The 17,241-nt window shown below is 39.7% G+C and overlaps 1 protein-coding gene across 2 annotated transcripts in view; it reads left to right on the forward strand.

The window, feature by feature from the left end:
- LOC142099237 (dimethylaniline monooxygenase [N-oxide-forming] 2-like) overlaps window positions 1-13,087 on the forward strand; it is a 45,822-nt gene extending 32,735 nt beyond the window's left edge. For both annotated transcript variants that reach the window (XM_075182485.1, XM_075182484.1), the window contains exons 6-9: window positions 4,702-4,898; window positions 6,063-6,418; window positions 6,527-6,599; window positions 12,404-13,087. In XM_075182485.1, coding sequence (XP_075038586.1) covers window positions 4,702-4,898; window positions 6,063-6,418; window positions 6,527-6,599; window positions 12,404-12,749 — 972 coding nt within the window. In that variant the 3' untranslated portion in view covers window positions 12,750-13,087. The remainder of the gene's footprint in view (window positions 1-4,701; window positions 4,899-6,062; window positions 6,419-6,526; window positions 6,600-12,403) is intronic.
- The last annotated feature ends 4,154 nt before the right edge of the window (window positions 13,088-17,241 follow it).

A 17,241-nucleotide genomic window follows, 5' to 3' on the forward strand; every position in this document is an offset into this window, starting at 1 on the left:
AAATTGCCAAAGTCCATGTGCCCCTTCCCTCCCATGTTCAGCCCGTCAAGTCAGGGCCATCATAACAACATTATGGGCCCCCGGGCAAAGCAGTGCACCGGGGCCCTTATATATATATATATATATATATATATATATATATATATATATATATATATACTATATAGATATATATAGATATATATAGATATATAGATATAGATGTATAAAGATACAGATATAGAGATAGATAGATGTACTTGCTCAGTGACCCTTGAAGGTTTTTTTTTTGCAGGTTTTTTCTTTTGCAGGATTATTTATTCTAATTAAGAGCCCTGCCTATGGGGCCCCTTGCCTGTGGGGCCCCCTGGCACCTGCCCATCATGCCCAATGGAAAAGATGGCCCTGCGTCAAGTTGTAGGCAGTCATAAGTGTCCTTTGTGCTTCGACATGAACTGAATGCAATTGTGTACATTGTTGTAAGATCTGTTCCTGAGCATGTGCAGAGCTGTTTCACGCAAGATTCGGCACGGAAAAATGAACGTGCGTCTGAAGATGAATCAAGCCCTGAAAAATAATTTGATAAGTAGAATGAAGACCAGGAAAGGGATTTGTCTTGAAGTTTTAATAAAATAAAAGAGTAGTCAACGGTGTCAAATACAGCAGAGAGGTCCAGAAGACTTAGAAGTGAGTAATGACATTTAGATTCCGCAGTGCTGAAATCATTGATCACCTTCATCAGTGCAGTCTTCTGTGTTGAAAGGAATCAACTGATTTGTGAGGACATATGGCCAATTGGACAGGTAGTCGGGTAGGAATATGAGAAGTGAGTTCATTTGTGGGATCAAAAAAGGAGAAGTTGCCAGAGGGTGCAGGGAAGGAATTGAACAGGTTGTTGCTTGAGGATGACAAAACCATTTCATGTCTGAACTTTTCATTCTTGTCCTTGAAGTAGAAAGCAAGATCTTGTGTATTGATGGTAGCAATTGGTATGGGAGCATTGAGAAGAGATTTACATGTATAAAGAAGTGTTTGAGGTTAGAAGCCTGAGAACTGATGACAGAGAGGGAGTATGTTTTATTTCATCTAGAACATTTCGATAGAAGTGGCCATTAGCAGTATATGTGAGGAAGTCATTAAATGTAAGACTTTTACAAATGTTGTTCTACTTGGTGAGAAAGTTTTCAAGGTATAATGTTTCTTTAGTGTGCCATGGCTAACGTTGCCGTTGAGATGGAGTGTAAAGTGTAGCTGGAGCTACTTGAACTAGGCTGTTTAGAGTTTGCTTAAGATGTCATACTGCCAGATCAGAAGATAATCAGATATAATTTGGGGTGAGAAGTTGTAGCAGAAAGGTGGAAAATTGTTGATAATTAATAGAACTGTGAATTCTGTGGGAAAGAGGAGGATTGGTAGAGTTCTACAGCAGAGGTTAAAGTAATTTAGTAAAGCTTGAAGGTGATAAAGTTCTGATCTGAGCGGGAGGTGGGGGGCGGAGTATTGAAGAAATTTTACATACTCTAGAGCAGTATTTCCCAAACCCAGTCCTAACAGTGCTTGTTTGCCATATCATTTTGCCGGAACACAGGTGTATTCCTTACTGACTTACACATTTTGAAAGATCCACAAGCGGTGATAATTATTTCACTTGTGACCTGAAAAACCTGCACTGTAATAGTAGAAGCACTTGGATGCCCTACCACTTAATGGTGGCCTGGGTTTCTTGGGATCTGTTGTGAACCACGGACAAAGTGACTAATTAATTCAAAATTTTATTAACCCTCACCCACTGCATCAGCGGTGTGGAACAGCCCTAGTGCTAATAACATGGGGCTGTTTAATCCTAGGGGGCCTGATCCTACCAAGTAATTTAGCCCCATGCTGACCGGCCCGGTACTATGACAGGGGGACCCCATGCTACGCGTTTCCTTGTTATAGTTCCACCAGACCTGGCTGGCATAGATAGTCTACTGCTGTTTTTGGAAATTTCAGGAGGCTCCACTCTGTTCATCCCCAGTTTTTGGTAATACCAGCTTAAGGTAGCAGAACTAGTGCTGGTTAAGGTAAGGGGTTTTTGTCCCCCAGTTTTGCAAAATACCAACCTAGACTGGCAGACTGGCAGTACTAGGGCTGGATAAGCTAATGTGGGTAGGTGGGAGGTCACACTTTTATTTTCCTTTTCTTTTAACAGAACAATGCAACATGGATCTTGCTATAGGGGGGTAGCAGTCACAAAAGATTAATTTCCATTTTGACTAATGCAGGAAATTGGCAATGTAGTGCTGTTTGCATTTATTTAAATCTTAATTAATTAAACCTTTTATGGAATTTGTGATGTTCACATTTATTAATACCACTGTAAACACACTAGTCTCTCTTGTGAAAATGATGCTTCATTTTATGTCCAAAAAGGTAATGCAATGTTGGCATTTATAACTAACACTGTCATGACGCATCTGTGCACTATTGTTGTGTGTAAGTATATGCAGTTGTACACCTGTAACTGCGCTTTTTATTTTTGCATTTTTACATTTAAATTTTGCACATACATCTGTGATATAAAAATACTTCAAACTCTAAATCAGGCCTATGGAGAGGAAAATACTATTATAGTCGAAACAGTGCCACCCATATCAGCTTTGGAAAATGAGAAAGGCTGTTCCCATGCAATTGTAAACTGAAACCGATCCAAACAAATAAAGGAAAAGGGTCTGGTCTGAAAGCAAACAAAATAACAATTACTGGGCAGAAATTAGGCACAAGACAACCCAGAGCAAAACAAGAACTGACAATTTGAAGCCATATTAAGACCAGGGGGGATATGTATCAAGCTAAGAGTTTTCCAGCTGGTTTGAAAAACCAATCAGATTCTAGCTATCATTTATTTAGTACAATGTACAAAATGATAGCTAGAATCTGATTGGTTGCTATAGGCAACATCTCCACTTTTCAAATCCGCCGGAAAACTCTCAGCTTGATACATTTACCCCCAGGAGGTAAATTTATCAAGCTACTTGTTTGAAAAAGTGGAGATGTTGCCTATAGCAACCATTCAGTTTCTTGTTATCATTTATTTAGTACATTCAACAAAATGATAATCACAACCTGCAAGGTGATTCTGAGCTCAGCTGCCCTAGGATTGACAGAGAGGTGTCTAAGGGATGGTTCTGGGTAGAGTGGTTGAGTAGCCCCACGTGGAGTTATGCTGGTATGGTGCCTAGAAGTCTTCTGGAGAACAATGAAGGATCAAACTAGATACTGCAGCGATTAATCCAAGGACACACATAGCAATTCCTTGTTTTAAGACTTTTCATGCAGTTATGATGTGAAAGGGACTCCAACTGTTCCAGACTTCCTGTCCTCACTGTGAGAGGAAATAACTGACCATGACTGAAATTTTGTAGTCCAAATAAGATGTGTGCAACCCATCTGGCCACATTTAAGAACAAGGGGCCTGATTCATTAAGGATCTTAAATTAAGAAGTTTCTTATTTAAGTCTCCTGGACAAAACCATGTTACAATGCAAGGGGTGCAAATTAGTTTTCTGTTTTGCACATAAGTTAAATACTGACTGTTTTTTCATGTAGCACACAAATATCAACTTTAAATTTCAGTGTACAAATAAGCTATCAAGTATTTGTGTGCTACATGAAAAAACAGTCAGTATTTAACTTATGTGCAAAACAGAAAACTAAATTGCACCCCTTGCATTGTAACATGGTTTTGTCCAGGAGACTTAAAAAATAAACTTCTCAATTGAAGATCCTTAATGAATCAGGCCCAAGGTGATTAAGTGTAAGTCCATCCCTGGTAGGGGGTATCTATGGTTAGAGGTTACAACAATGGGATAAGTGAAACTAAAAACAATGTTCATCTGAACAGATCAAACAAGCACACTCCATCTTACGTTTTCAAAGTGACAGATGGGGAATATGATGACTGTCAGACCCATCCTGTTACACCCAGAAATACCCTATTCTGATAAGCCCTACGGGTGAAGTCCTGGAGGTAACAAAACCTAATGGGCTTTGTCCTTAATAAATTGCCATTTCAAAAAATTACTGCAAAGTTCAGAGAATCAGAGGTTCGTCTGAACTGCCGCTTAGTAAATATACCCCTAGAATTTCACTGCATGCAATTGGGCAAAGAAAGGCACCCCTGTTCTACATTGTGAGGAGCTATTTCTTATCCATTAGGTGTCACATATGCAAACATTAAGAAGATGATCTTTCAATCAAAATAATATTTGATGATCAAACTCTCAGGTAAAATTATGGAAATCGAAGTATAACATTGAAACCAATAGAACTTTATTTTTTTCTGCTATGTTTTGAGCATTTCGATCCATGAACTTGTACCAGAACCGCAATGTATTTTGTAAAGCATTTTATTGTATAAATGGAGAAATAGCTCCGGTGATTTTCTTGTTAGCAATGTATGCCAGTACCCAGAATATAATATACACAAAATAGAAGGAAAATGTAGACTATTAGCAAAACAAATATAATTAAAAAAGCATAGATTTTCCTGATTAAACAGATTGTAAAGTTTGATTATTATCTTTACCCAATATTTAATAAATATATTAGAATATTAGCTCTAATGTAATATAATATTAAGCTTCTGTTTAATATTGCACTATTACCCATAGTCATTTTGTATTGATGATCGTTTACTGCATATCCCTGTATTTAATCTCACCTATGTATCATATTCTACAGGTATACCTGAGCACCAGAAAAGGAATATGGATTATTCAACGACTTGGAAAAGGAGGATTGCCTTATGATTTGTTTTTTCTGCGCCGTTTTAAAAACTGGATCCAAAACTTAGTTCCAGCAGCTGTAGCCCGATGGATGATAAAGGAATACATGAATAATCAATTTAACCATAAACTGTACAACATAGAACCTGAGGGGTAAATTGAAGTATGGGGTATTTGTATACCTGATGGCATTTTTAATCAATAACTTGATGTAATAATGTCTAACAGAATGCTTTTGCTTCTGAATATATAGGGATCTTTTCTTTTTTTTTTTTCTTGCTGTAGATGAAGAAGCAAATTTCAGTGTAAACAATATTTCTTGATTTGGGAAATCAAGAAGAAATTATGGAAGCAAGTGATGACTTCAGAAACCATTTTCCAAAAACAAACTATTCTAGGGCCTTAGATGTTTTTTTTTTTTTTTAACTCTAATGCCCTAAGTATTGTGAGTAGATACATCCTAAAGTAATAATTTTGTGCTCAAAATGCTCACTATCCATTACTCTCTCCTTCATTAAACTTAGTGGGAGAAAGAAGTCTCTGTTAAAGACCAAGAAAATTAAATGGGAAAAAAGTAAATTAAACTGGCATGACATAATTTCAATGCTACCCCCTAACAATTGTGTATTAGGCATGTGCTTTGTTTTAGTTTACCTATATGGTACATACAACTCTAGGCACAGAGACATTGGCTAATGAGTAGTTAATGCTACAGTAAGACTGAAGCATTTTAAGTACAAAGCTAGACGCATACACACACAGCAATATTGGCAACAATATTGACATATTGGGCTAATGTAGATTTGAGTGTGTTCTAAAATGATCAGCATGTCTGGGAGTTACCTGAAGGAGGTTGATGAGATCATTTTTGGCATGCTTTAAAATATAGTCAGCAGATAATTGCTGCCAGGCTGTGAGCTTGGTCATCTGTCCCCCCACAGTAAGCCAACCTTATGAATTCCAGCCACTTGTCCCAATTGCAAAATATTTTAGTCTGTCCAATTTGATTACCCACTTTTTTGGTTTTATTGGTAACTCATACTGTTGTTTAGGGATTTAATCAAGCAAATACTTAGCTCATTTGTTGCCTGCATAACAGAAGTCACCACCAGAAATCATAAGCTTTCATATTTTAGTGTCTATCTTTACATAATCTTCCTACTCTTCAGTACCCTTTGGGACACAACTTAGTGAATAGAAAATTTACAGCAATTTGCTTTACTGAATATTTTACTGAATAATTGAATGTTGCATTCCATTCTACATTTATTTGTAACATTTCTTTCGTTAACGGTATAAAATATATTTTTATCATAGAATTGAATGGAGGGAGCCTTTGGTAAATGAAGAGCTTCCAAGTCGTGTTCTCTCGGGCTCAATTATTATCAAGTCAGAAGTGACAACATTCACCGAGACATCAGCCCATTTTGCAGATGGTTCTGTTGTGAATGATCTAGATGTTGTCATCTTAGCCATGGGATATGACTACAGTTTCCCTTTTCTGGATGAATCACTTGTTAAGAAGGATGAAAGCAAAGGATCTTTCTACAAAAAGATAATTCCTTTGGGCATTGAAAAGCCCACGCTAGCATTCATTTCCTTTATTCTTCCAGTTGGGCCAACCGTGGTCGTTTCTGAACTTCAGTCTCGATGGGCTACTAGACTTTTCAAAGGTAAGGAATTGGTAAATATAATAATGAACAAACTTAAAGGAAAATAATTGAAGCATAAATAGCTCAAACTTAGTCCCATCCTTTTCATACAATAACATTATTTTTCAGGATTACACAAACTTCCAAATGCAGAAAAAATCAAAGAAGAAATGCTAAAGAATGAAAAACTGAGAAAGAAATGGTGAGAAAAAATATGCAGCAGTTATTAATTTATTATTTAATAATATTATACAAATAATTAATTAGTATATTTAATAACTTTTTGACTACAATGAATACATTGACATAACCTGTCAAGTCATGGACTCCACAAGACTTCTGAAGGTGGCCTATGGTATTTGGCATCAAGAAGTTAGCAGCAGATGCTTTAAGTCCTGTAAGTTGTGAGGTGGAGCCTCCATGGCTTGGACTTGTTTTTCCATCCCACAGATGCTTAATTGGACTGAGACCTGGGGAACTTGGAGGCCAAATCAACACCTTGAGCGCTTTGTCATGTTCACAAACCATTCCTGATCAATTTTTGCAGTGTGGCATTATGCTGCTAAAAGAGGCCACTGCCATCAGGGAATGCACTTGTTATGAAGGGGTGTGCTTGGTCTGCAACAATGTTTAGGTAGGTGGTACGTGTTGAAGTAACATCCACATGAATGCCAGGACTCAAGTTTCCCAGCAGAACATTGCCTGGAGTATATCACTGCCTCCGCCTGCTTGCCTTCTTCCCATAGTGCATTCCGGTGTCATCTGTTCCCCAGGTAAAGGAAGCCAACACACACAAGACATTTCACATGATGTAAAAGAAAATGTGATTCATCAGACCATACCACCTTCTTCCATTGTTCCATGGTCCATTTGTGGTTCACATGTGTCCATTGTAGACACTTTTGGTGGTTGGCATGGGTCAGCGTGGACACTCTGGTCTGCTGCTACACTGCCCCATATGCAACAAGCTGTGATGGACTGTTTGTTCTGACACCTTTCTATCACAGCCAGAATTAATCTTGTCAGAAATTTGTGCTACAGTAGCTTTTCTGTGGGATTGGTCCAGACAGACTAGCCTTCGCCCTACACGTGCATCAATGAATGTTGGTCACTCAAGACCCTGTCGCTGGTTCATCATTTGCCTTTCCTTGGACCACTTTTGATAGGTACTCTCCACTGCATACCCACAACCTGTCGTTTTGAAGATGGTCTGAGCCAATCGTCCAGCCATCACAATTTGGCCCTTGTCAAAATTGCTCAGATCCTTATGATTGCACATTTGTTCTGCTTCTAACACATCAACTTAAAGAACTGACTGTTCACTTGCTGCTTAATATATCCCACCCCTTGACAGGTGCCATTGTAACAATATACTCAGTGCTATTCAGTGGTTTTACTGTTGTGGCTGCTCTGTATATATATCATGTCATTATGTAGGTAACTCCCAGGAGAGAGCCACTTGGCTGTGCTGGCTGTAGATTCTGAACATGTCTGTCTGCAAATTGAAGCATAGAGGGGTGAAGGGAAGATGGGATGACCACCAGGTGTAATTTTGGAACAAGTAAAAGGAGTCCTGGGGGTAAATGTATTAAACTGCGGATCTTACAAGTCACTGATGTTTGAAATTCGGGGAAAATTGAAACGGCAATGTCTTCAAAGGCCAAACTTGTAAAGTACCATAGAACTACTTGAGGGATTGATTAGTATGCTCCATCCATAAAAAGTGAAATTCCAAGCCTTTGCAAATGACTTCTTAAACTGGTTCCCTCAGTCATAGATGATACACATGGGAAATTCTGCTGGAAGGGTGCTTCAGATTCCATGTTTCTAGATCAGTATAATATAATGAATTCAAATTTAGTAAGGAATTGCTCGCACCATGCCTGCTAAGAGTTTAGGATGATGGCCAGTATCTACAGGTTTCTAAAGTTGTAGTTAACCACAAGTGTGATGATTTTAAAAGCAGGATCAGGGTAAATTACATCATTGCCACCAGTGACTGGTAACACTTTTCCATCTTTGTGAATAGTTGGTTATCCTGGAGCTTGTGCATTACCTGTTTCTAGTAGTTGTGATGTTCCTCAAATATGCTGGAGAAAATGAAGATATCATCAAGGTAGATGAGGGCCAATGTCTCCAGTGGAGTTACCCTGGCCAAATCACCAAATTGCATGCCCTGTTATTTGTAGTGGACATCCTTTGTGTTGAAGATCACCTTCACCCAGTCCCGGAAATGGATCAGGGTGTAGACCCCTCAGTCCAGTCTGGCAAAGACTATGGACTTACAGATAATCTCAAAGTGATCAGAGATCAGTCAGAGGGGGTATAGATTCTTTATAGGAATTTCATTGAGCCCCTAAAATAGTTAAAGCAGTGTCTTATAGAACCATCCTTCTGTACATTGAGAAAGAACCCTGCACTGGTCAAGGACCTGACTCCATGCTGAACCCATGATCCAAGCTCTCCTGTATGAAGGTGGCCATGACACTTGACTCAGGCGAAGACAGTGGGTGTTTTCTGCCCCCTGGTGGCAAGGTGCAGACATCAGGACAATTGGGTAATCCCATTCTCTTTCAATTGGATGCACCACTTTCCATAAAAGTCTGTAAGCCTCTATGTCCCCTTTCGTTATCTCAAACACATCCCTATTAAATACTATAGTGGTGCTGTGCTGCTACCACATAGTTTCTTCACTAGAACTTCATAATTGCCAAACACTCTTTTTCAATTGTGGCATACTCCACCTCCCGGTGCAGCAATTTCCTGCTTAAATAGGCCACGGGGTGCTCCTGCCCATCTGGGCAGGCTGAGTGGCGCATCAGTTTGTACAATAAAATTCCCTTCATAATCAGGCTCCATTAGTACTGAAGCTCGCACCAGGGTCTCTTTCATTGACTCGAATGCCAGCTCACAGAAGTGTGTCTAGTCTTCTGTCTTCAGGAGTTGTTTCTTATTAAGATCTGCCAGGGGCTTCACTACAGCACTACAGTTTGCAACAAAATGTCTGTAGTGTACTGCAGATCCTAAGAAGGCCAGTACTTGTTGTTTGGTTGTGGGCTAGGGCCAGTCTCGGATGGTTTCTACCTATGCTAGTTCAGGCTTAGCCCTTCCTCCCCCATATATTGCCCCAGGTACTGCAACTCTGTCCCTGATTCTACCGTCCTTTAGGGTTGGCTGTTAGCCTGATGCTTCAGGGATTGTGGCCTTACCATCACTCAATGATCCGTCAACTGGGCGGGTCATCCCAAATTGGCTGGCTTCTTGTCCAGCACCCATTCTTTCACCTCCATGGTGCACCAGCAGAGAAACTCTTCTTGGCACATTAAGTCAATTACACCCTCTACGGTCTGGACACCAGCTCAGGGCACCCACTTTTTAGTGGACTCTCACAGCAGGTTGGCAAACTGCTCATGGGTGACGTAGGGGTTCTTGGCAAAGTCCCAAAACTTTTGTCTGTAAATCTCTGTGGTGATAGTTACTGTTTAAAAATAACCCTTTTTACTATATCATCGTCTGCATAGTCGTCTGAGGGCACTATATAGTGTGCTGCAAATGAGTGTTCTGTTTTGCACATAAGTTAAATACTGACTGTTTTTTCATATAGCACACGCATATCAACTTTAAATTTCAGTGTACAAATAAGCTATTAAGTATTTGTGTGCTTCATGAAAAAACAGGCAGTATTTAACTTATGTGCAAAACAGAACACTCATTTGCACCCCTTGCAATGTAACATGGTTTTGTCCATGAGACTGAAATAAGAATCCTCTTCATTTAAGATCCTTAATGAATCAGGCCCTTCATCTGTAGCTTGTATCATGGTGGACACTCACACATTGTTAATGTTGAAGGTGCACTGCCACCTGATATCTCTACCTGTATTGTGGCAGATCCTCACAATTCTCCAATGCATAATACTATTTGCATGTTTTATATTTGCATGTTTTATTAGTACTGTCAACTTGAGGGTCTCCTACGCATCATGAAAGTCATTGATAAGATTCAATATCCTGCTGCTCTCTATTGTCACTAATTCATTCATTGCAAGGTGTACAGAGATATTTAAAGAATGCTTAAAGTACTTTACATGCACTCATCACACACAGTATTATTAGGTTGAATGAGAAATGTCTGCAATGCATAAATATAAAACAACAGTATAGTTCCAATCCCAAAAAACTATAATCAAGCTCCAGCGCTAGACAGTTTGGGCTGGTAGTAGTCTGTATTCCCCAGCCGTTATACTAAGATAAAATATTAAGTAATTAACTTAAACACTGACACAAGGGGCAATACGATGTGCAGTAGTCCCATTAAAGCAGTATGACCTCAAGCCACCAGAGCTGACTTCAGTCGGTCACATTAATATGATCTGTTTAATGTGTGCACTCCCCCCCCCCCCCCCCCCAATGTACAGGGAAGTTACTGAAGTGTAGTTTAACTATTACACCATTTCACAAATTGACTTTCCCTTTGTAAGTCCTTTCAAACGAAAGGTAAACTTTATGAATAAGTAAGTAACTGTAAAAATGTACCTACTAGTCTATAATAAATTCAAATATATATATTTTTTTTTTGTGCATTTGTTGTATTTCCACCATACATTTTTTAAAGTACTTTGCAGTAACTACAAATATATCCCCACTTGTGCGCTGGATTCTCAACATAACAATTAATTGACACAGTAGTAAAACATGTAGGAGAGCAGAAATGTATTCAATTTTGTTTTTATTGTTTATAAATTTGTCAAAGTCCTGTGGCAAGACCTTAAAATTCTAAATAGGTGATTTATCAAATTATTACAAATTTATTGTTTTAGGATCTTGTAGCAATTGTTTTTTTTCTCTGCCAGCAGCTCCTCATTTTTTTGTTTGTTGTTGTTTTTACGTTTTTCCACTTTCCGGATTTAGCTTTTCATTAATGGCTACACTAATTTAATTGGTTGAAAATCACATGCACTATAATAAAATTAACAAAATTATAAACAGTTTTCATAACAACACAAGCAATTCAAGTCTGTACATTAGTGTGCTACTGTAATGTGCTGAATACCAACTTACTCAGAAGGGCAGTATGGTGACTTAGTGGTTAGCACTTCAGCCTTACAGCACTGGGGTCATGAGTTTGATTCCCGACCATGGTCTTATCTGTGTGGAGTTTGTATGTTCTCCCCGTGTTTGCCTGAATTTCCTCCGGGTGCTCCAGTTTCCTCCCACACTCCAAAAACATACTAGTAGGTTAATTGGCTGCTATCAAATTGACCTTAGTCTCTCTCTTTCTGCCTGTGTGTATATGTTAGGGAATTTAGACTGTAAGCTTCAATGGGGCAGGGATCAATGTGAATGAGTTCTCTGTACAGTGCTGCGGAATAAGTGGCGCTATATAAATAACTGATGATTATGATGAAGGTGTGCAGGCTCAATTGATGCCATTCTCCAACAAGAAAACTGCAGAGGTTTTAAGTCATTGTCTTGGAAATGAGGGTGGCCCACGGTCCATGTTTTCAGGATGTAAGAGATGAGGACCCTACACACCATCTATTCCTAGAAAAACTGCTTCTTCATAATGCAAGCTAGACTTTTTTCTCACAGAAAAAATAATATTGAAAAGTATAAGTATAATATACCATCTACTGTAGAATATAAAGAAAATAATAAAATCGGTATATAAGTGTGAATATAAGTGTGAGCAAGCTACATACTAAGAAATGATACAAAGTAGAAGTCACGTCAAGCACATAGATGGAATTTAGTCACCAACAGTCCCCAATGTCCAGAGACAAAGGCAGATTTTATATATTGGCCCCTAGTTTTCATTTTTGCCCAGCTGCACAGTATAATTCCTCTTATTCTGCATGCTGAAACAATTCTTAATATCTATTCAAGTTTTGCAAACACACCACTAGTGCATGAGGGTTTGCCTAAACAACCTTATGTTTGTTGACAACTATGCTAGACATGAATCTTGTTAATTAAATTTTGATATTACTTTTGGTTATCCTTTAAGGTTTGCCACAGCTGAAAATAATTTTCGACGTACTGATTACATTACATACATGGATGATCTTGCCTCAGATATAGGCGTGAAACCAAACATATTCCAGTTGTTCTTGACAGACCCACTTTTGGCATTCAAAGTTGTTTTTGGACCCTGCAATTCTTATCAGTACCGTCTGACTGGTCCAGGAAAGTGGTCTGGCGCTCGAGAAGCCATTTTCACCCAATGGGAACGCATTGAAAAGCCCCTAAGAACACGAGTAGCAAAACATGATTCTAAATCACCATTGACAATGCTTATGCTCTATGTTTTTTGCTTTGTGTTTTTGCTTGCATCAGTTTGGCTAAAAGACTGAAATGTAAGAAACCTATATTCTATGGTGTATAAATGGTTACTCAAATAGCAAAGCTGGAGTTTTGTACAAGTGTTTGAAGATTCAGTATATATTTGAAGTATTTACTACATTTTCTTGATTGCAAAAACACATTAATGAGAAAAGTATTTTAACAGTAAAGTATTCTAAAGTTTGGGGATTTATAACACAACTAGTTAAAAGCCCGTCAAAATGGAATAAGATCATGTTGGACTGTTAATTTGGTAACTGTTAAATCCTGTGCATCATTTATCCCACGAATGTGAAATTAACAACCAGCTCAAAAAAAATAAAAAGAACTTAACACAATTCCTATTTCACACATGTTGTCAAAAAATTTCTTTTAATGTTATAACTGTCCTTTCATTAATTACTCAATAACAGCGGCAGGCATAATTGCACCTATTTTCACTGTACCCTAATGGCAGCATTGATTGAATAGTTTGTCAGATGGCTGCTCAGCCGTAAAATGCTTAGCGTAGCAAATTTCAAAATACTGTTCATGGGACCACAGTTATGAGCTTTAATATTTGTTTCATCAAAGTTACCTACATCAAGAATGGCGTGGTATCTTGTTCACTGACCTTCACCCACCCTTATGTAAGATATTGAAATGGACACGTACAGTTTAACAAAGCATGCACTCCAGCGACAAGCAGTGCCACTTTTGTGGATGAAGTGCTTGGTTTGTTTGGGCCACCACTAAACAAGCTAACAATGGGCTTAAGGCACCTAAGCAAACAGTGCTGTTAATGAACTCTACTGTGACAAGTCATGTACCAGTAGAAGAAGTTCTTGCCAGTGATAAGAAGAAGGCCATTGTCATGCCTGGGCATAAGACCAAAAAATCCACCTCATATGTGTGGAATTATTTTTACACAAATCCTGACAACAGTTGTCTGGCCATTTGTAGCATTGTAGTAGATGTAGGACCTTAACCATCTAGGAACCTCATCCATGTTACGCCATTTGAACAGACAGTAGAGGTAGGACCTTAACCATCTAGGAACCTCATCCATGTTACACCATTTGAACAGATAGTAGAGGTAGGACCTTAACCATCTAGGAACCTCATCCATGTTACGCCATTTGAAGCAAGTTCATGGAAAGCTTTTGTGAAAATCAGAAACTTATGCTTAAAAATACCAGCCAAACAGTCCAGCACAGCTACCTCTCTTCTCTCAGCTAGATGCCAGCACCTGCAATCTACACCCCAACACCTTCTTCATCAATATCCTCACAAGTGATCGGAGTTAGTTCTGCATCCAAGTTTCTAAGGCAAGATGACACCTCCCCTATGCAGGACTCCTCAGAAGAATCCTTCAGCGTTAGGCCCACTGCTGCGGCTGCTGCTCCTGATGCTGGGGGTGGATTTTCAACCCAGAAGCAGACCAAGAAGAAGACTACTAATAGTTTACAACAATTGACTGTTAAACAATCCTTGCAAGAGGAAGCAAGTATGAAAGCTGTCACCTAGCGTATCGCAGATGCCATGGCGTCTATGCTAGTATTAGATCTGGGTCCAATATCCACTATTAATGCAGCTGGTTTTAGTTACTTGAGGTCTTCTGTCCCCGTTACCAAATTCCATCACAACACCATTTTACTAAAAAAACTATTCCTCACCTCTACCAGAAGGTTAGCAAACATTTTATTATTGGGCTACAAAATGCCATTCTACCGACTGTAAACTTTATCACAGATATGTAGGCAAGCGGAACTGGGCAATCTAAAGATTATATGATTGTGACAGCCCACTGGGTTGGTGATTCGCCTTCACCAGCAGGGACAGCAGTAGCATGTACCCAAGAACGTCACATTTTTCAGAGGCAGGCTACTCTGTGTATCATCTGCTTCACTAAGAGGCATTTTATTATTATTATTATTATTATTATTATTATTATTATCGTAGATTTGCAAGGCAGTGCTCCACAGCGCCGTACAGTAGGGAAGACAAGGACATACATAAAACAGACATACGTAAAAAAAGAACAGACAAGGTAGACAAAATGACTGGAGACATGAAAACAAAGGGTATGGAGGACCCTGTTCTTTAGAGAGCTTACATTCTAAAGGGAAGAGGGCATAGCTGAAACAAGAGGAGCGAGTGTGGCCCAGAGTGGAGATTGGGATAGATGTGAGGGTGCATTAGTGTGAATAGTTATCGAGGATAAGGGCACCTCTTAAATAGAGATGGGTTTTCAAAGAGCATCTAAAGATTTGAAGGCAGTGGGAAAGTCTGATTGAACTTGGTAGGGAATTCCATAAGTGGGGAGCAGCACAGTAGAAGTCTTGAAAGAGGGAGTGAGAGGTGGTTATTAGAGACGAGACAAGGTGCAGGTCAGAGGTAATACCGCTGACAACCTATTTGAAAAACTAAGGGATGTCATTGCAACATGGCTTATCCTGCTTGGACTCTCCTGAGGATATGTGATTTCTGATAACGCCACCAGTATTGTTAGAGCATTACAGCGGGAAGAATTCCATCACATTCCGTGTTTTGCTCACACAATCAACTTGGTGGTATAGATCTTTTTAAAAAATGACAATGACATACAGGAGATGCTGTCTGTGTCCCGAAATATTTAGGGTCATTTCGGGATTCTGCAATACCATGTAGGAGAATGCAGCAGCTGCAAGAAGAATAGATTTTAGGGGTAATTTATTTTAGTCCAGTTGTCACTTACCGGACCGTGAGTGCCTCTACACTGGTGCGTGGCTCCCTAGCTTTCCTGCCGGCACCTATCTTGAACCGCGGCCGTCCGCCATCCTGATGGACTGCACATGCGCAGCACCCAAGAACTCTTGTGACTGTTGCTTTTAATCTAATTGGTTGATCAGGCAACTCTCCCTATTTAAGGCACCTGTGCTTATTACCTCATTGCCTGATCTTAAGTCTCATTCCCTGTGAGTCTCTGAAGGTGTCTCCTGTGTTCTACTAGTGTTCTACTCATCGCTGGTTTCCATACCTGCTACAGTCTCCTGTTTCCTGCCTGTGTCCTCAGCTGGACTCTGATTACCGGATCTACTCACCTGTGGTTCCTACACTCGTCTCTGCCGTTCAGCGTCTCTGCAGTCCCTGCATCTTCCTGTGGACAGACTGTTCTACTGAATAGCTGTATGCCTATCTGTTATTGACTTTCTACGTTTACTCTGCATATCTGCTAGGACAAGTTTCCACTCTCTGCAGCGGTATCCATACCCGCTATAGACTGTTATTGTTACGCTGCATATCTGTTTGGAATTACCGTACTACTCAGTCGTTATATGCATAATTGTGATTAACTATCCTTTATTGGCCTGCATATCTGTGCTGAGCAAGTCTATACCAAGCAGCGCCACATACCGTTATAGACTTTGCTGGATACGCTGCATATCTATTGGGATCAAGTTCCTTTGTGCTCTCAGTGTCTGCATCCTATTATCCTTTGTATGCCTCCACTCATCGACACCTGTACACATCCTCACCTATTAAGCAGTGGTACAACTTGCTGTACGCAGACCACTGACTTCCCCGCTACCTACCTGCACCTGGACAAGTCTTCTCACCATAAGCAGTGGTACAACTTGCTGTACACAGACCACTGACTTCCCCGCTACCTACCTGCACCTGGACAAGTCTTCTCACCATAAGCAGTGGTACAACTTGCTGTACGCAGACCACTGACTTCCCCGCTACCTACCTGCACTTGGACAAGTCTTCTCACCATAACAGTGGTACAACTTGCTGTACGCAGACCACTGACTTCCCTACTACCTCCCGCATCTGCTCACGTCCATCCTGATCTCCGTGTTCAAATCTGCCTTTCCACTATATCAGCTAGTCGCTGACTCATTGATCAAGATTGCTGCAAGTCACTGACTTTCCTATTCTTTATTGGCATTCTCTCTCCATTTGCTGTGATATATGTTCCGCTAGTCACCCTGCTACCAGAGGACTGTTGTGTTAACTTCACCACTCTGGTAAGCCCAGTCATCTGGTGAATTTCTGGGCAAGACTCCTAGTGCCCGTGACACCAGTGCAGTGGAGAATACTTTACATATTGTGCAAGGTGCTGAAACCACTCGAAGTAGTCACCTGTGAAGGGAGTGCAGATACTATTAGCTTGAGTCAAGTGATTCCCCTAATTAGACATTTTGAAAAGCAGCAAGAGAAATTGAAGGAGGAAATGAAACAATTAAATTCTGCTAATTATGTTGGATTAAGTACTTTATTCGCTTCACTAAGATCCAAGAGTTATCAACATCTTGAAATCGGATCATTACATTTTGGCAACTATGCTTGATCCTAGCTTTATGAGCTATGTTTTCTCTTTCTTTCCAACTGACCCATATTTCAAGAGATGCAATGAGCTCCTGACAGCTCAAGTAGTACATTACACAATGACGTCTTCAGTTTCTCTGGAAATTGCTGCTCGGAAAAAACTTAGCTTTCCCAAGACACCCAGTGGTGACGCAGATGAGTCTACACAAC

Source organism: Mixophyes fleayi, chromosome 8 (assembly GCF_038048845.1).
Source record: "Mixophyes fleayi isolate aMixFle1 chromosome 8, aMixFle1.hap1, whole genome shotgun sequence".
Classification (NCBI taxonomy): domain Eukaryota; kingdom Metazoa; phylum Chordata; class Amphibia; order Anura; family Limnodynastidae; genus Mixophyes; species Mixophyes fleayi.